This window comes from Plectropomus leopardus, chromosome 24, assembly GCF_008729295.1.
Source record: "Plectropomus leopardus isolate mb chromosome 24, YSFRI_Pleo_2.0, whole genome shotgun sequence".
Taxonomy (NCBI): domain Eukaryota; kingdom Metazoa; phylum Chordata; class Actinopteri; order Perciformes; family Serranidae; genus Plectropomus; species Plectropomus leopardus.
In genome coordinates this window covers 10270624-10296793 of record NC_056486.1, presented here as the reverse complement: position 1 = coordinate 10296793, position 26170 = coordinate 10270624, and the positions used below count along the sequence as shown (strand labels likewise).

Here is a 26170-nt window from a genome sequence, read left to right as displayed (position 1 = left end):
ATACGCATATGTATATATACTGTATATATGTATACTGTCTGCACATGTATATATTGTGGTCACAGTTTTAAACATGTGGTTATGTTTTAGATTTAGGAAATAATACTCCTTGGTAAGTTTTAGAAAAAAGACCATGGTTTGGGGTAAAATGACATAAACATTTGTTACGTGATTTCACTTCCGTGCAGGAGTCGTGGCACTTAACATACTTAAAGAATGCGCATGACCTGATTTCACAAGGGACATGAAAGGTGCGCTCTTAGGTTAAAGTACTCTATTTGTTTGATCCATTCATCTGCCCTGACCTCCTCCCGATGCAAACTTTGTCACTCTCTATACTATGTCACCTGACTCTCTCCTTTGCTCCTGAGGATGAGATGAATAACGGTTGTAATAAGATGCTTCTACAAACAACCTATGTGGTCATATTTTGTTGGAAAGTAAACAAAATGTCTCATACACAGTCGAAGCTGTGTCCAAAGTCTCTCCATGTTTGTGAACCTCTGCATTTCTACTTTTCACCAGTTTATTTTGTATTTATTGATTTTCCAAATTCTTAAATATTGCTGCTTTATAGAGGCCAATGAAGAGCATAGGTGTGGCTTTACCACTGCAAATTATCATTATTTCATTATCATTATTATTTAGTGTTTGGCCCGTTTGGTGTATGCTGTAGTTTCACAGAATGAGGTTGCACCAACACTACTTTTGTTCGGTAGACCGACTTGTGATCAAAGATGTCTCCCATCCTGTAGATGTTTGAAAAGCCCGGCCTGGGGTTTAGTGTTTGAGTTGTTAAGAACATTTCTTATCTCATCCTCCTTCAGTCACTATGGGGTGGGGGGGGGGGGCATCACAAACAACATGACTCATTTTACCTAGGCACCAGCTGATTTTGTTGATTTTTAACCCTGACTGAGATTTTCTGCTTTCTTTCTGTTGTACACTTTTTTTCTCCAAAGACTTCAATTGCAATAGAAATTGGGGAGATGTTTTTTTACCACAACTCTCTGAAGAGTTTGATCCCAAAATGAAAATCTCCACACTTGCAAGACAAACTTAACTTTAAATTAATGGTTCAAATGAATCTTTCAAAGTGTCACAACAGTTTATGATTCACAAACTGAGTTGTACTTAATAATTTTGTAAGAGCGCATGGCATGTTTTCCACACAGAACATCAGTAGATGTGTCATTTTTAATTGGAACAGTATACAGCTTTATACTGTTGTTGTCAAGTGGAAATATATTCCTAAATTGTCAGCCTTTGCGAAGGTTAGAAAACAGCCTTGCTTTGAGGCAAGTCATGATTTGTTTTTGAGTTTATAAATTGGGTGTTGAGAGTCATTCATAAAACCATTAACCCATAGAGGAGAATAACTAAAAAAAATCTAAAATGCACTTCAGAGGAATAACAGAACTGGAGACATGCAAAACATGTCTGTAAATGTTTAATGTTATATCTAGATTTATTTGAACACTGCACGTCTACTCTTCCAGACTGCCAGAATAAATACAGCAAACAATCAACCCGCACTGGACAGTTGTCCTCAAAGTTGCACACAAACCGGTTGATTGAGTTGAGGCCATTTGCGGACGACAACCTCAGATAGAAGGGGGAATCAATGCCGTGTTTGTCCACTTCTTTGCTCATTAAGGAACCTCTATTCACGTCAGGGTCTGTATATGACAAAGAAAGCTCACAAGTGCACATTTTCAGTCCGAGGAGGTTGGTTTTTCTTCTCGTCAAAGCCCTCCCCTCATCGAAATTCGCCTCACATAAACGCTGTGCCAGAGGCCAAAGTCTTGACAGGGGTAGCCCAGTGAGGGGGAAATCAAACGAGTCCCTTTTTTACGGCCTGGCTCGCCGACAGGGAGGCCCGCTTACCTACCCGTCCTTAATCTGCATCACACCTTTCCCGTGCAGAAAGGAAAGGCAGCCTTACTGTCCATTCATCATCTTTAGTGATTCAGGGTTTTGTCTCTTGCCTGTTGGATGTGAGTCCTTGGTTACTCATAAATACTGGTAATACCTGGACTGTGCGTATTGAAATCCTTTTAGGCTTTTGGTGGACTTGTCACATTCATCTTTGTGTGTAGTTAATATTGAACAGGAAAAGGATGGTGATAAGTGTTGATACAGTGGAGTGAATACTGCTATTGCATGTGGATATACTGCACAGTGGTGTAAACTATGCTTACTGTAAGGCTTATTTTGACAACCCAATCACCAGAATGAGTGTTGGCACTGTACACCTCTGCAAACTATGGATACATTATAATATCTTGGTACAAAATAACCACTTTTTACTGCACTATGCCACAGCGATCCTTCATTAAAAAACAACTGCTTTTTGTGACACTATTGCGGTATAAACCACAATGAAATTTTATTAAAAAACAACCGCTTTTTGTGGCACTTTTGCTGGAGGAAATGCAATGATGTGCCAATAAAAAACAACTGCTTTTGTGGCAAAGAATATCTGGTCTGGTTTGTGCAAGGTCAAGCATGGTCACGGCACACAATTAAATGGGATTTGAATTGACTTGTCTGGTTTTAGTTTAAATAGTATTTTACAATATCTGTCAAGTTCCTCAAAAGGTCAGTAACACAATGTCGATTTCTGTAACCATCTTTAAATGATTTGTTTTGTTGTTTATGCGTGCAAGTTAAAATCAACCAGAATCTGTGAAGTGGGTGAAGTCATTGATCTTCTTTTCAAAGCACTTAAGTTTGTACTAGAAATATTTGAAACGAGGGAGAATGAGGTTGACTGACAAACTGTCTGTATGCCAAAGAGGCAAATGCCTAATTATTTATGTTCTATGGTTATTAATTATGTATTGGTCTGATATAAGAAGCTTTGATTCCTGGTGATCTAATTTAGAAAAAAAAAAACTATCAGTCTGATGAGTTCTTTATACTGTTATTCTGAGGATGTGAAGAAAAATGTTTTTGTTGTGTTGTGATCACACAAATTGTGTAATTATGCTTCTTGTATTTTTAAATGATCACCGGAAAATAATGTCCTTGGAATGTCCTTTTTGTAACTAATCATTCAAATGTAAGTCTTTTGTCACGTTGGCTAAAGACTTTCCAAGTGTAAGAATATTTTTACAGTGCATTTCAGACCGTTTATTTCCATTGGGCGGCAGTGCGTCAATCCTCAAACTTGTGCTGCATTGCATGCATCTATCCAGCACCCCATCCTCAGTATAACCAAGTCAAAGTCATTTCCACATTACGAGTATATTTCTCGAAACTTGCGCATAATGAGGAGGATTTACCTCATGTGCGTTTTTTTTTTTGGGGGGGGGGGGGGGGGGTGAGTGCGCCACGTGAGGGTGAAGACTCCAGAGGAACGCAGGTCTGACTCGGAGCGTTTATATTGGAACCAGTGTCAAGTCACACAGAATGAATAAACGACGCCTCTAATGTGTTTTTCAAAATAAAATAAGTCCAGAGTAACATTTGTATTGAGAACAGCCTTTAATGCCTAAGAGGAATCAAAGAAACCGCTAAAATTGAACCTGTGATATCTGAGCAGATATGGTGAAAATGTGCCAGATTTCTGCAGTTGTTATTATTCAGAGTACATTTAAATATGAGCACATTATGTTTTGACAAATTTTGTGCTTTTATTTTGGTGGCAAATCCCCCCTCGTGTCCTTTGCTGTCTTGGTCAGCTTGTGCGCACTTGACGCATCTCGCGTTGACACAACGGCACTCTGAGAACGGGTGGCGGGGGGAGGGGGGGCAGGGGGGGGGGGGGGAGAGAGAGAGAGAGAGAGACGGCATCCGTTGTGTCTTTTTCTGCACATCACTTTGGAAATTTGCGCTCGTGTAGTCCTGCTCAGAGCGGTGCTCACCTGCCGGGGCTGTGTGGCTGTGAGCGGCTGAGCAGCTGATTTAATAGGATAATCAGACTAATTGCCTCCTCTGATATTGCCCTTCATTGATTCTGTCGACCATTCTCCTAAGCACTGTCATGATTTTCTTCATTTGCTTCTCTCGTGCTGTTTCAAAGTGACCGGCTGCAGGTGTTTTTGTGCTTCGCTTTGTGCCAGTCAAGGCTGGCAATATGTAATTTTGGGATAGACGCTGCGTTTTCTGGAGAAGTGGACTATTTCAATCTGGGATTCCTTTTATTTTCTTAAACGTTACTGCTTTACTCTCTAGACCTGAACAGATCCTGATACACCGTGATGGTGTGGGGCTATCGGAACTGACGGCAGAGTGTACGCTATCATTTGGAAACTGCTTGTGGGTAAGTTCAATTTCTGTGTCGGTCTTTTACGTTTTCCAAAGTTGGTTAGATTCTTGTGATGCCCACTGTGGATAGTGAAACCATTTTGCAGACACCGGCGATTCATTTGGGTGATGCTTACATTCCATATACACAGATTTGCATCACTTACCGACGTGCTTAAACAAACGGGATTCGTGATCTCCTAATATGCGGCACTTAAATGCGCATTTGGAGTGAAGATGTTTCCCCCTCAGTTACGCATGAATCCGAGTCGCTCTTTTTGCTTTAGTTGCGGTCAGATCCTCCTTCGTGGAAGTGTTCGCGGCTGCAGCACGACAGTGAAGTGGACAGCTGAAGTCTTGTGTTTTCTTTAGTAAAACCTAATTATCCAAGCGCAGCCATGACTGTGTGTCTGTAGATATGAGCTGTTAATTTTACGCAGCATTTTTCCCCGACGTTAATTGTGTAATACTGTGCGCATTTGCATGTCGCTCCGGTGCGTCAGCAATGTGTGTTTGTGTATGTGCGCCCGTGGGTAGTGTGCGAGTGCGTGCGTATGTGTGGGTGTATGCGAATTTGTGCACATGTGCGTGTCGCTGTGTGCGCGCACACACAAAGCTCGAGCGTGTGTCATAGGAGGGAGGCGAGAAGAACCTGGGCTTAGTTATTTCAAATTATTTCTGCTGAGTGATTGCCTGGCGAGTCAGCTCTCTGTGCCTCTTCTCAGTATATGCTGGTATGTCCTCTCCTATCCCCTGTTTCCTTTCCCTATTGGACGGATGATGGCCTATGATTGTCCAGATGGATGTTGGAGCTCCACTCTGGCTCAGACCAGACTGGGGTTTGCCAGTTAAACATATTTAGGAATCAGGAAGTGATACTGCTGTAAAGTTAGAGCAGATGCTGGTTTAAAAAATGGGGACAAACACCTCATTCTCCTTCATCATCCATACGGATGAGTAACAGGAGGTACTTTAGCCTTGGAACTTGCATCTTGCCTTTTAATCAAGCAAGGACTGCTGCAGAGATTCTTCTTTACTCATGTCTTTTTGTAAATCTATGAGAAACCGTCACCTCCTCCAAGGCCAAGGCCTAGGCGGTGTAAGCCTTACAGTCATCTCTCACACATTTATCTAATTTTGTCAAATTTGCTCCCCATTTCCATAGCTACAAAATCTACTTTTATTGTTTCAGGCTCTAAGTCATTCCACTCTCAATTTCTTATCGACACTTCCTGCTCTAGGTGATATCGTCTTGTTTTATGATGTTATTTTAATAACATTTTTATTCATTTCCAACATGTGGGGTTAAGCTTTGCCACAGGAGCAACCAGCAGCACATGAATTTATAGGTAAGTGGCAGTGGCCACTTAACGGAAGCCCTGCAGCTACATATTGAGCTGAGTCGAGTGCTCTCACACAGAAATTGATTTAGACAGAGATTATGTCATCCAGCATTGGCACTTTTTTATGCTGGTCAAGTTTACCCAGCGGCATTGTATTCCTCCTCTGCTCACTGATGAATTAAATGAAGGTTTAAAGGGCATGTTAATGCACCAATAAAGTCATTTTCCCATTGGCGGGTACATTTAAAGTATAATGTTCATCAGCGTTAAAAAGCATTTTAACTCTGACAGCACATTTGAAAACTCCCCTTCCTTAATAAACCTTATAGCTGAATTTCAAAGCGCGAACATCAAAGATGCACAGACAGTTTTAACTCGGTCCAGCGAGTTACTTCTTGGTGGTGTTTATTACATCATGTTCGATTTGACAGTTTCTGTTTTTTTTCACCTAAAAATTGACATTTAATTTTCTTCTATTTCATGAGGAAAACCCCACTGGTCTTGAGCGAATTCTGCTATCCATGTACTCAGAACAGAACAGAAAGAAAAAAATTACCTCCGACACCGAAAAGTGCAGTCGAATGATCATTTAATTCCATGTTGGAACCTGGCCCAAGTTTGCCGAAATAACACACGTGACATCCTAGCAACATGGCGGCGCACACCATAAACCAAGCAGAATGACCTTTTCATCATCTTGTTTCACTTTAAGAATTGTTTTGTGAAGTGATTGTGCTGTGAAACATGTTGTAACAATGTTGTAGCTGCCATTTCCATTCAGTTGAATTTTGCTTTATGGAAGTCTTGCAAATGAATGCAAATCTCCATCTTCATCCACACAAAATGAATGCACATCAACTAGATGCTATCCGGCTGTTATGGTTCACACTTTAATACTCGGCACCCCTTTACAAATTTTCTCTTTGCTAATGATGCTGTGGTAATTGATGTAGGTCCTCTGTAGATGCTGATGAAGCTTCGAGACTTGTCATACAAATATCAGTTTGCTGCAGGAGTCTATGTTTTCCTGAGTACATGCACTGGGGCGCGTTTAGATTGGATGTCGGGAATACCAACTGGAAGTTTCAACGTCCCTATTGCAATGGATTGCAGCATTAAATACGCACACCTTCCCAAGCATTTGCAAACAGCCCTTGACCCCGTTCCAGTGCTCTCTCTGGCAGACAGAAGGATCTGAAGGCATCACGAGTCTTTTCCCCTCCTGTCTTGATTGATACTTTTAATTTTCAAGGAGCTGTCAACAAGGCCTATTGGCCTTGGCTTTGCAATCAAGGGGCGGGCAGTCAAAGGCTTTCAAATGAAAGACTTCATTAATATAGTGGAAAATAAGGGTTGTCTTGCTTTGCAATATTGGCTCTGTGTGAGGAGTGTTTGGAGCAATTGATGAGGATTTGTGAGGGGGGATGTTGGAGTGCAAGTTGAGAGGGGCCACCTCAATCATAGTTATTTAATTACATCAATAAGACAAAAGGGGAAATGGAACTACAGAGAGGTGATCCGGACTGTGTGTTTATGTATGTGTGTGTGTGACCATGTGTGCAAATATCATACTTCAGCTTGAGCACGTTCCATTCTTGCTTGGCACTGCCGTGCAGACGTATTGACTGTTGTGAAGTCTGAGCATTAGAAGCTGTGGTCTACATGCATAACAGAAGCGCACTCAGTTAAATCTTTTGAAAATCCAATTCCCGTGAAGATGAGATTCCTCTTTCCCCATGCCTTGTTCCATTTTCCAATGCAATCATTGGGCATCGATCTGATTCAAAGCTATTTATTTTTGTTGCAGCCATCATGTCGTGAATTGACAAGTATGGTAGATCAGGTAGATTACAATATGTCTGGGCATGTCGCCTCGCCCATAAAAAGAAGAATCACGACTACAGAGGGTGAATACCAAAATTTCAATTTATCTGTACATTTTTCAGGCTTGGGGTACAGCTTACAACTCATTGTTTCAGCTCAGCCAGGTAAGGTGCCAGTTTAGAGTAGGAGACCTCTCTTTAAAGCTGTGGCTTGTAGACGTTTGGCCTTGTGAGCCCTTTACAAAAAGAAGTGTGTAGTAGCAAATGGTTGTTGTTTTTTTCCTCTCAGATGTCTCACATTTGAAGAACTCTATAGAGACCTAAAGAAGTAAAACTGTGCGGTATTCCACTAGAAAAACAAGTTGTTTTTGTGTAGCAGTAATGTGTAGCAGTAATGTCTTATTATTTATCACCATGATAGTATCTACAGAAAACTTGGTATAGTGGTTAATTAATTTGGATCTCTTTAATTCATTTACAAGGGATGGGTGATGTGATCAAGTGCCGCAAAATAGTCTACTGTCATATTTTGCCATACCATTTAGATTGACCTAAAATCAGACGTCTCTGTCTGATAGCCGCAACTCTTGTCTTGTCTCAGTCTGGTCTTTTTTCTAAAAAAATGTCTGTATTTAGAGAGAAAGTATGGTCCAAAAAAGGTACCACTGGGCACTGATACCAAATTCCAGGTACCGGAACCACTAGAAGTTGAAATGTGGACGATGCACAATCATACCTATGATAGAGTATATCTATATTGGTCATCCCTAAATTACACCACTAATATGCACCCTGATCTCTCTCTTTTTTTAAGAATTAGATACCACAAAATTTGTAAGTACCTGCCTGGTGGATCTCAGCAAGCTTTCACCTTCGCTTATACACATCAGTCCTTTGCAGATGTCATTATTTATAATTATGTAACAACAGTGCTGGTTATGTCGGGCCAGATCAAGAATTCAACAGAAGAAGTTGGCTTTGTCCTCTGATCTGTTTCTTGCAGAAATGGGAAACTCTTCTTTTGTGTCCCTTTTGGAATACATAGCTGATATGATCACTAGCTGATAGGAGACTAGGCTGGATGAAAAAATAAAAGGCCTTCAAAATTGGGCCCCCATTCACTTTGTGGCCCTTCAGCTCTCCGTGTGTCCTTCCCCGCTGTTATTCAGTCGAGAGGTATCAAAAAGAATGGTCCTCCCTGCAAATCATTTCCATGGGCCTCTATTTTGTGAGACCTTGATCTGAATGCTGTACGGATATGAACAGAGCATCTGCTGCTACGCTAGCATTATTTACTCCCTGCATGTAATGGCATTCACATCCAAACAGAGCAACACTTAATACTACAATAAAAGCATGGTAATGGCATCATTTTCAACTGCCTCTTTACATTGCAAGTCATATGCAAGCTATTCGGTGTCCGTGTGTGTGTGTGTGTGTGTGTGTCTTTGGAGGGATCAAAGCGTAAAGTTGAGCAGAGTCAAATGCAATTTAAAAGCGCTTTATTTTCCCATTTGTTACAGCAGAAAATAAAAGGAGTCCGGGTCAGCCACAGTGTAGCATGCCCCGGAGCTTAAATGTGGTGCTGGTCAATTGTAACACGGCTAAAATGAAGGAAGGGGCAATGAAATACTCGTGTTGCACTTCCTCTGATGAAACAGCCATCTGAGGCATGATCAATTACCTCAATATACAGTATTTTTCTTTGCTAGGGGCAAGTGACGTTTAAAATGAATGCTTTTTTCCCCCTTTTTAATCAGCAATAGAATGAGAAGCCCATTGCTATAAGCAAGAGGGCGGAATTATCATTTTCATCCTTTCTTTTCAGAGCCACTGTCACTGTGCCATGTCTGGAGGTGATCCTTAGAGGCCCATCCAGCCTGGAAAGATGGAGTTGATGTGTTTTAGATAGCTTTTAGAGAGATGTGGATAGAGGATGGAAATTGCATGCCAGGGGAAGCAAAATGAGCAATTTTTCCTCCCATTTCCCCTCCTCTCTTCATCCGATCTGTGCTTACTCATTCATGAAGGCTTTGTTGTGACATTCCATACATTGGTGTGGAGAAAAAAGTTGCTCAAAAAAAACAGTTTGAGACTATGCAAGCTAATGCATTTGCAGGCTAACTGCATAGCAGAGGAGACACACTTTCTAATATTATCAAAACGTTATCACAGCGACCAATCTTTATGCACATGTGACCCATGCTCTGTTGGCATGGCTGCTGGTGAGATATTCAAGATATTCAGTAGAGCCTTTTACAAGCCCAATGCAGATGCTGCGGTCTCAGAAAGGCTGTTAAGTAGGAGGTGAATCAAAATGCCTATAGCGTAACATACTGCTTCAACTAGACTGGAAGTACTGTACATATCCATGAGGACAGACTTATTTGCATACAGTATATGTGTGCATACATGCAGTCCACCCTGAGCCAGGCAGGATCTTAAATAGAAAAACTATGTCAAGGGATTAATAGTGAGTAAAATCAAGGAGCGCTTCATTAGCAGTTCTTTTGTCATTTGTCATTAGCCACTGCACTGGAGACCACGGGACAACATGGTATTTACCGCTGATCGTACACATTATATTTCAGCCTGCCTCTGTACATCAGAACGATTCATGCAGAAGCTGTGTCCAATTTGTTACAATATTCACTTTACCCAATTGTAATTAAAGGGTAAGTTTGGTACTTAATATTCATGCACTGCATTGTGCCCCCCAAATGAAATGACAGCATATATGCCACTTTTGCTGAAATCCTACAGTGCAGTTTTAAATCTTTGCTGGATGAGTAAATTAGCGTCATGTCATAGGACACAAAATGATGGTTCATAAGCATCCAAAATCTTGCTCCTCATTATAGAGTAAACTATTCAGTGTTTAATCAATCATTTGATCCTCCATGGCTGTGCTTTGTGACATAAACAATATATTTAGCCCGTCTGAGTTGTGAATTTAATTGGCTCATGCTGCGTTTTGCTAGATGAGTGTCCAATGCCAAAGCTGAGTTGGGTATTTTGGCAAAAACTTGTAGTTTTGGGAGGGAATTTCATTGAAATCAATAAGGAGGCAATGTGTTTTCATGTACTTCTTTGACTGTCCCCTTTTTTCTAGTATTATGTGAGCTTTGAAATATAAAACCAACATTAATAAATATACACAATGTGACCCAGTTCAGTTACATGCATGGCTGAACACCCTGAGCACCAGCATCATATACTGTATATATTCAAATAGAGCAATTCCAGTAATAATCCAATCCCCAGTTTGGCTAATGGTGGTCATAATTTTATACTGCTAAAACATCCTTTGCGTTCCAACTGAGGGGGTTACTGGTGTGCTTTTTTCCCAGCCAGAGCGCGGCTCTGTTTCCCCACTGCTGGACCAGACCCACAGAGACCGGCTCTCAACAGGGTTCTTGATTTATGGGCCACTTTACAAGAAGGGCCTGGGGACGCAGCACTCCTTGTCCTCCGATATTGAATCTCGGCTGCCTAGCATGGAGATGTGGGTCGTCTGTTATTGTGTGAAAGCTTATTTGCATTGCGCCGTTAAGCTCTCAGTGGTAACTATAGTATGTCTGCTCACCTTAGCACTTTTTGCTTGCAGGGCTGTTTGGTTCAGACATGTAAGGGACAGTTTCACAGGAAAGGTGTGTAGTGAAGACGAATAGCTTTCACAGTGACAGGAGTGTGTGTGTGTGTTCTTTTGCAGTGAATATACGTTTTAAAACGTTATCCTCTCCGTATTATGAGGAGACGCATGCTTAGCTTTGATTTAAGTTCACCATGAAAAACCAGACTGACTGCCAAAACACAATATATTGTATATTTCAGTCGAATAATTGGAAAACCAAATGCGGCACATCCATCATTATCCTGAGCATTGTGCATTCATCAATGATGAAAGCTGAAGTACTTTCAAGCAGTGCACAACCTCAACAAACAAAGTCAGATAATTTGACTGTACAATTTCAAGCACATTGTCTGTTATAAGAAAGACTTTGATTATTCTCTCAAAGGCTTTGTTTGTTTTGTTGCTGTTGGCTGGAATGTGCATTTGCTCTGTTTTTGGCTCAAGTTGATTCTTCCTAGTCATTGATTTGATTAAAAAAAATCAGCAAGATAAATGTTTAGCAGCCTTAATGATGATAGTTGCTGTAGGGCAGGCGTTTATTAACTCATGTTAATAATCTGACAATCCTCTTTCATTTCCCTTTAAATCAGCCCATGGTTCTGCTGCTTAGACAGTAGAAGTGATTTGGCAAACGACAAAAAACTGCCAGAGCATTTTTATCATTGAAAAGTGTTTGTTGTTTGTTGTTGTGACTGTTTTTTCAAAGATTATTTTATGGCTTCTATTGCCTTTATTATAGAGCAGCTGGAGAGTACAGCAAAGGGCCATGGGTCGAAACCGAACTCGCTTGAGCTAGGGGTCACTCCTTGTATCTGAAAATTCATTGGTTTTCGTGTAATCCTTAAAAAGCTGCTCTGATTTAGACTTTTCTGCTTCTTTTAAAGGCCAAACCAAAAAAAAGACACATGGGATGGAGCCTTTTCCTCCTTTAATACTGTAAAATATGCAGTGTTCTTTTACTTTCTTAAAGTCAGTGCTCCTTGAAGAACTCCGACTTTGATGCTCTCCAATGAATAGCATTAGCATACTGTAGAGTTAGCTTGAGACTCGTTGGTTCAGCAGCAGATCAGCCTCCGTGTCACAGATTTAAATTTAGGTGTTGAGTAAAAATGTGTGTTAGAGGTTGTGTTTGAGAGAGATAAAGAGAAAAATGCTTCAGCCCGTGAATATCTCATCGCCACTATTGGAAGTCTCTACCTCGGCTTGATGAAATTTCTTTTTTTTTAGCGTCAGGGATGGTTCTCTGAAGTACACCTACTGCTGCTATAGTTAGATGTCGCCAACGTTAGACGCGAGATAACCCTGCAGCATGAGTGTCATTCAGCAGCTACTGTGGCATGCTTCCTCTCGAAGTGAAGCCTTTTTTAAACCTTGAACTCTGACCGTGTTTGAGAGTTTGATTGACACCAGTACAGATCAAGCCTTGGGGGGAAAAAGACATGCGCTTGAGTTTAACAGAAGAAAGTAACTTTGAGAAAGTGCTCCAAGATCTTGCTGCTGCAGGATTAAAGTTGTTGGATGAGCCAGATATTTCCTTTTACCTCAACATCAGTGTACAGTGGCTGTTCTGGTGGTATAAAGGGAGCAGTGGGGCTTAGAAAATGTGACAGAATCTCAGTGCTGATATTCTTTGTGATGTAGGAAGTTGATTGCGTGTAACATGTTTACAAGAAAAGTGTTTTGAGGCTGATAGCATCCTTTCAAAAAGCACTAAATGATCTGAGATGCAGCTATAGAGCAGAATCGTCAGTATTCATTTAGCAGCGTGTGAATTACCGCTGTGCTAATTCTGCTATAAATCCATATGCATCAGAGTTCATTTAAAACTTTCAGACAGTTTGAATAGCAGCTTTAGTGCTTGCAGCAGCTGTGAGTGAACAAACCCCTCTTTGACAACCCTAATAATAGTTTGTTTTGAAAAATCAACATTTATTAACACTGGGAAATTTGCTGTGTGGATGCTACAAATTGTTTTAATCTTTTAAGCTCCATCAACACATTTTATTACAGATATTACAGAGACAGTCAGCTCATAAAACTCAGATGTTGATCAGTGTGCTGTCGAAATATAGTTTGCATAAGACTCTACAGTTACCAGAATAATCCCCACCTATTTGCGTCTGTGTTTCAGTGCTCTGCTGCTTGGCATGATACTGCCTCTCTCAGTTGCCTTCTCTTCATCCTCTATTCTTCTCCGTTTTCCAGCATTCATTCATCCTCTCCTCCCCTTTCACCTCTTCCTCTCAGTGATTCCAGCAGGCTCTCCCTCAGTCCTCTCAGCCCTGGCCTGGAATATCCAAAGAGAGGGCTCCGTTCATTTAATGTCATCCTTATTTCCCTGACAGCCAGGCAGGATAAAGAATCTAGTTAGCAGGCAGCTCAGGTAATGGGACTAAGAATTGGACGTGACTGCAAAGACAGTTTGTATGAGTGTGCACGGGCCTGTGAGTGCACATTTGTGTGTGCGTGTCCTTAGAATTCATTTAAAGTGGATTTTTCCAAGCTGACTGGTGGCAAACAGCTCCCAAGACCAAAAATAAAGACATATAAATTGTACATTATAAACTGCATCTGCCACACTTCACCCACGGAGAGCAGTTTCTGTCACTTCTTCATGGTTTACTAACTGGTGAAGTCAAATGACAGGCTTTTAGCTCAGGTAGCTGTTGTTTATTTGGTCATTTTTAGAGGTCACCATCCCAGAGTAGATCTATTGAATTAAGATTTAGCAAATGTAAAGCAATTGTTCACAGCAACGATGCAGCACATGCATCCCAGAGGTACAGGGTTTGGTATTAATAGATACTGCACACAATGTAGTCTAACGTTTCTTAAAAAATGTTTCCCAAAGTGACTAGTGTTCGATGAAAAAAAAGTAGTTCAAAGTACTCATTAAAGATGAAATGGTTTCAGGTTTCATGATAAACAGCAGTAAAATACCTGACTATTATCATTACAGTTTCAAACGTGAATTATAATTCAAACGGTGCTTTGAAAAACCAGGATTTTGTCCATTATCAAGCAAAGTTAGCAACAGTCTCCTAGAAATGTTCTAGAAATTATAGGGGTGTACCCCACAAGTTTCATCATGAATACTATATTATGTCGATTCTTCAGACAGCGATAGGATACTACAGCATATTACCAAACCTGCCGGGATACCATTTTGATTTAGTTTAGTTTAGGGACCCGTGATCAGTATGAGATGATATCAGTAAATTGTCTTTTTCTTTATAGTTTTCAACTATTTTTATTCATGAAGGCAGGACAAGTATGACATTGTTTAAATACAAAAAAAATTAAGTGTTTTTCCTTCACAATAACCAACATTATTATAACATTTAAAAAAACATAAAGTCTTCTGTATATGACAGTTCATATATATGTAAGTGTTGTATATTTAATTCCGTTTTTGCATCATCGTGGAAGTAAAGGGAGCTGTGACAACTAGGCTACTAAAAGCATCACTAAAAACATCTTATTTTAAAGCAGTGTCCTAGCCTATGGTTTAAATATCACTGGGCGGCATCTCCAGGATTCACAAAATCTAAAATCAAAATCCTGAGACAGTTTCTGAAATGACAAGTCTTCTGTTTTACCCTCACCCCACAGACATTAGAAGTTAGCAACTGAAAAAAAAATTACACGATTGCATAACGTTGCTACACATGGTTTGTGTCTTTCGTTCTTCTCCATTCTTCTGTTGATTGTACTCTTGATGCTTTGTGCCATTTTTACTCTCACTGTTGCCAGGGAAGAAGTGGACTGAGTGCATATTTTTACACAAAGGCAGAAGAAACATTCATCCTAAGACATTCACGGTGTTAAACATGCCTAGAGATGTTGATTGCATTTGAGAAGCGACCTCTTCTTCCTCTCTTTCTCATGCGTGCATGTCAAGAACATGGAGGCTTGTGGTTGCAGGGTTATTAGATAATCCAAAATGGAATAATTCAGTGAGGAGAGCACAGACTCGTGTGGGTGTGTGTGTGCGTCAGCCAAGGGTGTAAGGGCTGGAAAAGTGTTCCTCACAAATAGAAATGTTAATAACTCACCAAGCAGAGTACATATCAATTTTCCGACTGGAGGTAGGAGGAAAGGGCAGAGGGGTGATACGGGGGAGAGGCTGTTGAGGGTGGGGGTAATGACAGAGACGGAGAGGGTACAAGTTCAAGCTGCAACTGAAGCGTTGCTGTTTTAACTAATTTTTTTCAGTTCTTGGGTATGTGATTCAAGGCATGTGACCCATGATGCTACACATATTTAAAGGGACAGTTCACCCCAAAAACAAAAATCCATATTTTCCCTAAACCTGCAGTGTGAATAACCAGTCTAGATTGTTTTGGTCTGTTTTCAGAGTGTTGGAGATATCGGCATTAGAGATGTCTGCCTTGTATCTCCAATATAATGGAACTAAATAGAACTTGGCTTGTGGTGCTTAAAGCGCCAAAAGAAAAAAAATGGAAAACCTAAACAGAAATGTCTGTTTGCAGAAATCCTGACCTGTTTATTCAAGATAATCCACAGACTTTGCTGTAAGCAGATTAATGAACGAACTCGTAGATGCGCACACCCTTCCACGCAGTGATATGGTTGGCATGTGTAGTTCAGTAGAAACAAAATAGTCCCTACCTGAAGTCGGTCATTATCTTGAGTAACCGAGTCATGATTTCTGAAAAGAGACATTGCTGTTCTGTTTTTAAATGTTTTATTTCATGGTACTTCCAGCACCGCAAGCTGAGTGTCATCTAGTTCCATTATATTGAAGAGAAGGCAGACATCTCTACAGCCAATACCTCCAAAACTCGGCAACTCACACCAAAACAATAGCCCTTTTGGTAAGAGGAAGAATATGCATTTTTGATTTGGGGATGAACTATCCCTTTTATAAGGTCAGAATTCGTTAACATCTGGGACGTAGCTGGTGGTTCCAGGACCTTAAAAGAAAACTGCTGCTCCACCGTTTTTTTTTAGCACAAAAGCCCAAAAACATTTTAAGCCAGTGATTGAAAACGTCTGGCATTCCACTAACAAAAGTCTGTTAATCTTGTCATTGTTGCCAAGAAAATAGCACCTAATTTCACAACTTTGACAGCCATAAATAGATGTGGAAGAAGCAATAAAAGTAAGCAAAATGTCAAAGTTTTACACCTCAGTTCAATCAAAATTCCAAGGCACAGAACTGAAATGTTTCTAAACAAGCAGGAGAAGTGTAGGCACAAATATGGATTTGTCTGTTATTTCCTCTTGCTGTCACTCCCTGTTGGTATCTGATATGGGGAACATCCTCCAAAGATATGAACAGTCATCCAGAAATATCAGATATGAGCAGTGGTTCAGAATTGAGCAAGAGGGCCTTCAGCGCGAAACAGCCCGAGAAAACGTGTGACAGAGCGACTCGAAAAGAGAGATCCTTATAAATTATCATCTCAGTATCCACCTGGCGAGGGTAAGTAAAGCAGTAAAGCCTCAGTCGTTGATTGCTAGAATTGTTTGTGCGCGACCGTGAGAGGGAGATGCATTCCTCGGGGCAAACTCGGAGCCCCGGGAGTGTTGAGAGAGTGCCCCATTTCTCTTGCTGAACCCTCCTTGAAAGTAATTGAATTTTGGATGAATCCGCTGAGGAGGAAACACTGTCAGGGAGGGGAGAGAGTGAATGCTTGAGGAAAAAAACAATCAAAGAATGAGAGGCAGGTGACAGCACCTTTTGGATGAGCTTTTCTTTAAAGAATGGCACGCTATGAGATGCTTGACAGGATAAGCTTTCATTGTGCGATTTTTAGGGGAGGGCTATTTTTCCCAAGATTTCCTATTTTTTTGGACATCCAGTATCCGTTCATTTGTTGAAGGGGGATAACTCTCCTTGCTTTTTTTCCTGCTCTATTGTGTTCCTGATCATATCTCTGACAGTTAGACAGCTGCACTGAATCTTTCGCTTCTCACTAGCTAATAACCATGTGCCAAGAAGTAAGATGATAGCGACAATAATACATCAACACCCTTTTCGCGATAACTGATAACAAATTGAATGTTTGACCTTGATAAGCCCTCGAGTAGCTCCATTCTTCAAACAGGTGGCCATCTTCTCAAATACACTCCATCAGCATCAGAAGCAGGGAATGGAAGATGAAGCTGGTAGTTGAACTTAACCATAATATTGAGTGTATCAGGGGAAACACTCGCAGTAAAGGAGCACAGTGGTATCATGGCAGTGTTTATTCAAACATTGCTGGTGGCTACAAGCCCGCTCCATCTTGAACAATCAGACCACTTTCCCTTTCTTTTCCTGCCAGCCGACTCCCAGCTGATTAAGAGACCTAGTCATTAATAAAATGAGTTGTTAAAATGAGGATGTATAGAACTGTAGCAGCGCTCCAGCTTGAGCGGAGGTAGTGACACAACGAAGAGAACCACACCAAACAAATGGGAATATGCATCAACAGTTTAATCAAAAATCAACTGGTCAGGCTGTGATGACAACAGCAATGAAGTCGCAGGGGTGAGGGCCTTATCCAGAGCCAAAAAAAAGCTGCTTTAAGTTTAATTGGTGGAAGTGTTTAACATCACAGAGACAGGACTGAAAGCAGCCATCATGGGCACAAAGCGAAAGCATTAAGTGGAGCCCTGAAAGACCCTCAGTGTAAATACTTAGCATATAGACATGCGACGGGCAATCATGTATTACAAAAGCAGGAATACCTGCATCAATACGTGCGTGGCTGTCAGATGAGCTCAACACCTTTTATGCTGGCTTTGATCTCTTCAACAGAGCCAGCCGTTAAATCCTTTCCTCAGAGGACCTGGCACTTGCGTATACAGCGGACATGAGAAAGACCCCGCTTAGGGGGGGATGTGAAGCTTGCCATGTACTAAGAGCATGAGCTCAACATTTAGCTGATGTCTCAACTGACATTTTCAACACATTTCTCTTTCAGCAGTGCCACGCCTGCTTTAAAATACCAATCATTGCCCTACTACCTAAGATATCTGCAGTGTCATGCCTCGACAGTTACCCACCTGTGGCATTCACCCCATCCTTAAGTGCTTTGAGAAGCTAGTTGATAAAGATCCCTCCAGATCTGCAGGATGTCATTTCATATAACAGCAACTTTGTCTGAATGTTGTATGACAAGCTGAGCAGTCTAAGTACTACCTTCTGTTATTGGATTGTGGACCTCATCACCAAAATACTAAGCGTTTGAATTCGCAGACACATCTCCACAAAAAAAACTACTAAATACAATAACTGTTAGCTCCAGATTCCCTGAAACTCAAAATCTGCTTGTTATCATGTAGCGGATACGTTGCAACTTTACATTTCAACAGTGCTGTGGTTAATTTATGGTTACATGTTGGCACAAAAACATGTTGCATGGTTTTGCACTAGCTTTGCAGTTTTGCATATTAATTCCATGTATTGACTTGCTTTACCAAGTTAACACACACACACACACACACACACACACACATATATATATATATATATATATATATATATATATATATATATATATAAACTTGTATTTCACTCATATTGGTACCAGTACCCTATACCTTTCCATTGCCAATGAAAAAAATCACACAAATTGCTAAATTGGATGGGAGAAAAAAAAAATCAGTGTCCTTTACAACAGCTTTGTGAAATCTCACTTTTGGAGCCATTTTCCTCTCAACGTCTGCACACAAGCTTAAAGCGAAGCACTATGTCATGTTTTCATGTGCAATTATTTAATATATTTAATCCCATAATCCACAATTTTCGCTCTCGGCACATACACTATGCAGCCATAGTGTATGATCGGTGTACCCAACAGAACATGACTTGCTGTATTTGCTCATCGGTGTAGTCGATATCAACACAAAATTCATTACCCTGCATCGCAAGAGTGTGTTGTTAACCTTTTTCGTGATATTAAGGACTTGCTTTAATGTGTAGCAGGCCGGGATATCACTGTAAGATGGAGGAATACTGAGCAGAATTGGCGATTCAGTCGTTTCCTCTGTGTTGAAACCACAGAAAGACACCACAGCTTTTGTGCTAATGTTGCAGACTTGCACCCAACATGGAAAACTAATTAAAAAGATAAGATTTTTGTGTGGTGGCGTTTAGCTTTTCTGAGGTGGCATTGGTTGCAGAAAGCAAGGGCTGACGACAATAGGCCTTTGACGAGGAGAACACGGCAATGTCGCCGTCTTTGGCTACTGGCCAGTTTCGCATGCCACTGTCAGTGTCCCAAGGGTTATTGTGGCTTTTCAGGGTTTCCCCTCAAAGGCTGTCTGATGCAGCTTTGTGGAATCTATGTGAAGCATCTTTGTCGTGACTGAAATGCCAATGGAAGCACCCTTGTAGCCTGCATGGGTATTTTGTCGAGGCCGTAGCAGAGATGGCACTTTTGCCTGTAGCACAGAGATGAATTATAGCCAAACAAGAAAAAGAATTACACAGTTACAAGAAGGGGTCTAATGAGAAAGTGTATCACTTTGAAATATTGTTAGTTGCTGGCATAATCGGAGTAAATAATGACTAAACACTAAGAACTAAGAACTTTAGGCTAGTCCCATTTTATATTAGACAAAGTTTGACTCCAATGAGCTTTTTATTGTCATAGTTCCGTCTATCCATAATTCTGAGGCGTGCATTATTATCAGATAAAACACATGGTTCTCAAATTGCTGCCTTTTTATTTTTCTCAATGAGTACTCACAGCTAAAACTAATGTCAGCTGTCACTTAGCTTGTGGGGCATCAAAATAATATTACTTCAAAGACTGACAAAGATATTATCAGGACAGATTTGCGATTAAAGCTTGTACTGTGTGTCATTGGCATGGTTATGGTGTCAGCCCAAACAACGACCCCAACCTGTGCTGTAATGAGACATAGCACATCACTTGTTATTTTTAAATAACCGCATGCCTAATCATGAATTGATATTTACCGCCTGACCAATTCTGCAGTTTCCTGACAACATTGTTAAAAACACTGATAAGCCAATATGCTTTTCTTAACATAAACCCATCACAACAACAAGCATTTTTGGGGCTTACTGTTTGAAGGCTCTATGACCAAGGTATATGTACTGAGCAGGATACTTTACACAACTGAAAAATAATCTGACTATATTTGAGTGAGAGGCTGGAGCTGTGGAGAAGTGAGGGGTGGATCTGACTGAGAATCTGAGGACACTATTTGTAGAAAGCCTGTCATTCAGCGCCCCCAACCCTCAATTATGCATAACTCTAAGCCTTGATAAATTTAAGTATAAAGAGTTTCAACCAGAAAATTCTTTCTTTTGGTTTCATCCACCATCTCATCCAGCTTTCATGTATGAAAAGCTGTATGTTAACACAGAGATATCCTGATCTACGTGGGGACCTGATTATGTCATGTCAGTTGGGAGAGAAGTTGGATTAGTGTTGCAGGTAGTTGACAAATCTGCAAAGCCAGGTTCGTCTTGATAGAGATGCATCTTGACATTTGTATCATCAACAGCCTCCCCCTGATTATACAGTGAGTCCCCGAAGAGACACTGGTATAAATAAAGCAGAGGCAGACAAACACTTTGGCAAGCAGAATTTGCACATAGGGGTCTTGTATCTTTTTCCAGCTGACCTTAGGTCTTGTAAAAGTTCTGTAATTATTGGCTCAGAACTTTCATTTTTTTATATTTGAGCTTTGATCGAGCATCTTCTGCCAAAATCATTATCTGTTCTGCTTTTGATGTTTTGGATGGATTCAGTGTACTCACAGCCTGTCTCAGTGCAGAATAATGAATTGAGCTTTTGTTTCCTTGTAGGACTGGTAAAAAATGAAAGCTCCCATTCCTCTTCTGATCCTGCTTCATGCCGTTGTGGTCCATTGCCTGAAAGTGGTGTCGAAGAGAGGCTCAGGTAAGTCTTTTTTTTTTTTTTTTTACCACAACTACTGTATCTTCTCCTGTTTTAATGATTGACCATCCTGAAAATCCAGTGTGGAAAAACATCAAATGTTGTCGATTTTAGATCGAGTATCTTATATATTAAACAGCTACATTAGATGGTGCAGCTTTGAATCCATAGAACCTGCTAAGATTTCAAGTTTTTTGTTTTTTGACGGAAAGCACAAATCATGTTTCAGTGAACAGCAGGGGATCACATGGCCTTATGCTGTTGTACTCAGAGACTCCAGCCAGTCATGATGAAAAACTGGCCTGTCCTGTCTTTTAACAGCTTGATTTCTGAATCCACAAACGCTGTTATTCAATTTGAGCCTCTGTGAGTGATGATGGAATATTCTGTCATTGATATTTGCAGATCAATTGCATGAGATAATCTTGTTTGATCTTTTGTTGTTGAAGATAATAAGAAACAGAGCAGTTTATTGTAGAAAAGTTTGCAACATAATGAGAGATCGCATAAACTTTCTGCACTTCAGTTATAATGCTCATACTCGGATCGTCTTTTAGTGAAGTTGGTGCTCCAATTAATGTTTTGTCCTCTGTTACTGTAGCTAAAATCAGATTTTTAACAGTGCACACTGGAGTTAATTATGTTCTGGTTCTGGCTTTGTTTTTCGTTATTGTGTTTCCAAGCTCTTTGATGCAATTAATTGTTCCCACCCAAACTCAGTATTACCAAACATAGCCAGCAGATGCAGTGAACAGTAGTCAGTTCAGCAGTGTTGTGGTACTGCAGAAAGGAGGTGAGCCAGTGTTCTTGGCTTAGTGACGTGTGTTAACACTTGCTGGTTCCAGGAAGCCACTTTGCATCTTGAGATGCAGCTGTGGCCTTTGTGCAAATATCCAAGTATTTGCATGGTTGTGGCACTAACACTGCATGCCTCCCCAGATTCAGAAACAATTACTTTCTACAAACGGGCGGATACAAACTAGAGGAACAGCCCACATTTGCGGACATGAAAAATAAAGGAAGTCTTTTGCAGTGCTTTTTTTCCTATCCAGAGGCTGCTTGCGTCTGGGTTTTTACCCATGCATATTAGACACAGGTGCAGGAATGGCCCAAGGCTCATCAAAGGGTTTTCTGCTTTTCCAGCAGAAGTCCCTACGGGCTATCTCATCGGATGCTTCACGAGCCATTGCCTGGGGCAAGGATTTGAAACGTGTCCACTGATAAATGAACGCTCCATCCGAGCCAGACCTCCGTCCTTTGTTCCTTCTCTTTTAGCTTGTATGGCTTTATTAGGAGCCATGCTGGTTGCAAGTTAAAGCACCACTGTAAAAGGGATTCTGGGCAATGAAAGCCAGTTTGAAACTGCATCACTTTCATTTTTATGGAGTGGAAAGAAAAAGCAGGGGCTGGAAGGTGAACATCTCGGTGTCATAGCAGGTATATTTTTCAAAGAAATGTTTTCCAGGGTGTAGGGTTCCATTGTGTATGAGATGTCATAGTGCTCCTGCAAATTGGATAAAATTAGGCTCATAGTCTCATTTCAAAACCTCTGCTAGTATATGGCTTTCTCTGATCACCTGGCATGGCTTACATGAGATATACTCCACTGTGAATGGCCACTTTAAAGGCAACCCACAATGCTTTTCCTTATTTTCTGTCATTTTTTATAATGTTAAATCACAGATGTTCACATTGAATTTGGCTTAAGTTTCAAATAACAAGGTAAACATATGTAGAAGTATTTTGCGAGAAAAAACTCAGGCTCCAGAGTGTTCGGAATACTCTGTTTCCAACATTTCTTATACTTTCAATGCAAGCTGATGTCAATTCATGACAGATTCCTTTATACGGTCATCTGTTCCAAACATGCCACCACAAGTGTTTACATTACGTACACTGCTACATGTAACATGTAGTCTTGTAGCTTGGATGGTGATTTTTTTTATGGTAGAAAGTACCATTTTGCTCTGTTACCGTCATTACCCAGCCTCAAGTTCACTGCTGAATGTAGTTTAATGCTGACATCGGGGAAATATGCAATATTGGTTGCCAATGTTGATTTTTTTTTTCTCGATTTCGGATCATATTCCTGCTTGAACATATCCAGTTGTGAAGATTTTGGTTAAGGAACTTTAATTGGTAATTTTTAATGATAAAGAGTGCCACTATATTTCGGTTGCTGGAATCACCTGTACTGTTTGTATTTTTCCAATCAGAAACCAAATGCTTTAATTCTCACTTTTTATCTGTAATATCTTCAGGGGAAATATAGGACTTCAGTTGAAATTCATCTAACAAATTACTGATTAAATCTCTAATAAGACAACCTTAGCTGCTCTAGACTCTGTAAGCATGTAGTGTTTTTCAAACATACCTACCTACGTGAAAAGAAATTCACTGTAGACAATCAAACCTGTAAGTTTCAGCCCATTAAAGGGAATGCAGTGGCTTGATTGACTCCCTCAGGAACAAAGAATCCACTATCTCACTTGCTTTCCCTTTCACTGGGCTCAGACTCACACACAAACACACACATCAACTTGCCTGCACATTGCTGCATGTGAACCGCTGTTATCTGTAGATGATTAAATTCAAAACACCCGTCTTTGAGTAATGCTTTGTCTGCATTTGTAGTCGGGGTGGAACAGTGCATGCAACATACAATGCATATCTGCCATACTAATCCTCTGCATGCATAAGTAGGAGAATGTATCCATTTGTCCTCCACTGTGGTTCCTTTTTGTTAGAATGCTGATATTGCCTGAATGGTTGGGCGAACAGAATAATTATGTATGTTTTTGCTTAATACAGCACATCAAGTCGGATGCTGAAGTAAAACTTCACTTTTGGATGCTGTTACATTGCTGTATATTCTCAGTCAGTGATGTTCAACTCATTTGAGGAGTTATTTTGTGTTTTGAATCCATGTCATTTATCCATTGTGAAGCATCTTGTGGCTGCATTGCATCCTGGTTTATTAAGGCTATTTTAATTCTTGAAGTAGAACTGTTGGAGATGCACGATAATATCAGCACGTCATCAGTATATCAGATATTTGCTTTGAAATTAAACATCAAAATCAGCCAACATGCTGATTTCGGCTTGTTATACTCCTTGGTATGACAAGTTCCTTGGATGAAGTATTTTTCCTATTTTGCATAATTAATAAATATGACCTGCAGTGGAAAGCATTTTATCTTATGTCACCATCTGCTGGTGGGCCGTCACAATAAGAGTATGCATAATATGATGTTAATTTCACTACATAAGATACTTGATTATCACAAAAAAGAAATGGGGAAAATAATGGATATATGTTTTTTGTATCGGATGTCGGACAAATATTTTGTTATATTTCGACATATCAGGTATTTGCAAAAAAAAATACAATATTGTGTATCCCTAGGAACTATTTGTGCGATTGCTATGCGCAATAATGTCACAACATGAACCCATGAAATTCAAAGATCAGTACATATCTTTGTTTACTATTTACTGCAGAGGCTTGAAATCCCAGTCGCTTGTAAATCAGTGTTTGTACTTGTTTGCGATAAGAATGCACATTGCAGTTGAACAGATTGTGTGATGGCTGAGGTCTAGAGATTAGAGAAGTGGGCTTGTTGCATTCCCATCAGGGAAATCTGCATGGGAAACGTGACACTGTCAAATTGGCCCTCAGCAAGACAGTTAACAATTATTTGTTTTGGCTATAGAGCAACACTAGAGCCTTTTGATTGTGCACATCCTTTGTTTTAAACAAGAAACCACAATTTTTTAGGTGCTTAAGTCTGCACTTTTTGAAATTTCTCCCTTTTTTCAACACAGCAATATCCACAGCATACTGCAGCCTTCAATTACTGTCAGTCAGTCAGTCAGTCATTTTCTGTAACCGCTTGTCCTCGTAAGGGTCGCGGGGGGGGGGGGTGGAGCCAATCCCAGCTGTCATCGGGCGGAAGGCGGGGTACACCCTGGACAGTTCGCCAGACCATCGCAGGGCCGACACATATAGACAGACAACCATACACGCTCACAGTCACACCTGAGGGCAATTTAGAGTCACCAATCAACCTGAGCCGCATGTCTTTGGACTGTGGGAGGAAGCCGGAGACCCCGGAGAGAACCCACGCAGACACGGGGAGAACATGCAAACTCCACAGAAGGGCCCCCGCCCGGACCGAACCCCGTTCCAACTGGGACTCGAACCAGGGACCCTCTTGCCGTGAGGCCATTCTTTAATAGTGTCATTGCCCTGGGAAATCAGTCCCCATCCCCCCCCCCATGGTGACATCCCCGGTGGGCAGCAAAACTTTTAAAGTAAAAAAAAGAAGGATAATTTGAAAATATTTTCTCACTTTATATATTGAAATATGTACTACTGACCCTTTATTTGCCTTCACCACATCAATCATCATTTAAGTGTCAAACTGCTGACATTTACAGCTTGAAAAACTGGCAGAAAAATGAGGGATTAGAAATCCATTCTGAATAATCAAAAGTGAGATATATCTCTGGATTTGAGTGATCGGACAAAGTCTAGCTTTATTGGTTTATTTCTGTTGCATTTGCTATTCTTGGTTATTAAAAACAGGCCCTGTTCTCTGTTGCTGTTATTGTCTTAAACACACAATCAGCTCCCTTGTTGGCCACTTGCGCTGCACTGTACAAAAGCTGCTTGGAGGAGTCGTGTGAGAAATCTCTAAAAGTGCCCGTTTGGTTACTCTGCAGTGAGCTGAAAGGAGCAGAATCCTCTTTCAGTGCACCACACAGCTGCATTTAATTTGATATGAAATAGAAACGGAGAGTTCATGTAAGGTCTCACTTTTGACTCTCTGAAGTAATAACTATGCATTTATTCTTTTTCTTACCTCTGAACATGGATTACAATCAGAGTGAGAAAGAGCTTGGGAGGATACTGAGGCTGACTTTTGGCAGACCTGAATACAGAAAAGAACATAAAGGGCATGAACGCGCATCGGAAAGGGGACTAAACTGAACGTTTCCTAAATACTGTGTTTTTTTTTTTTTTTCCTAATTAATTCCGTGGGCATCACCATGCATCTGCATTATGCCGTGAACTCTGTTGTGCTTCTTATCTTTGGTATTCAGTTTTAGTCCATGCAGCTTCCCATACTTCCCTAGCATCACCAGTTGCTGTTATCCCCAGGGAATTACCGTGACACCTCTTAGTAAGGAGCAGTTTTACAGCGAATCTGTTGATGACATGTTTGCCAT

General features: G+C 40.6%; 1 protein-coding gene across 1 annotated transcript in view; it reads left to right on the top strand.

The window, feature by feature from the left end:
- Positions 1-20859: 20859 nt before the first annotated feature.
- LOC121963031 (interleukin-1 receptor accessory protein-like 1) overlaps positions 20860-26170 on the top strand; it is a 262076-nt gene continuing 256765 nt past the window's right edge. Inside the window, exon 1 of the mRNA XM_042513395.1 lies at positions 20860-20941. Within this exon, the coding sequence (XP_042369329.1) occupies positions 20860-20941 (82 nt within the window). The remainder of the gene's footprint in view (positions 20942-26170) is intronic.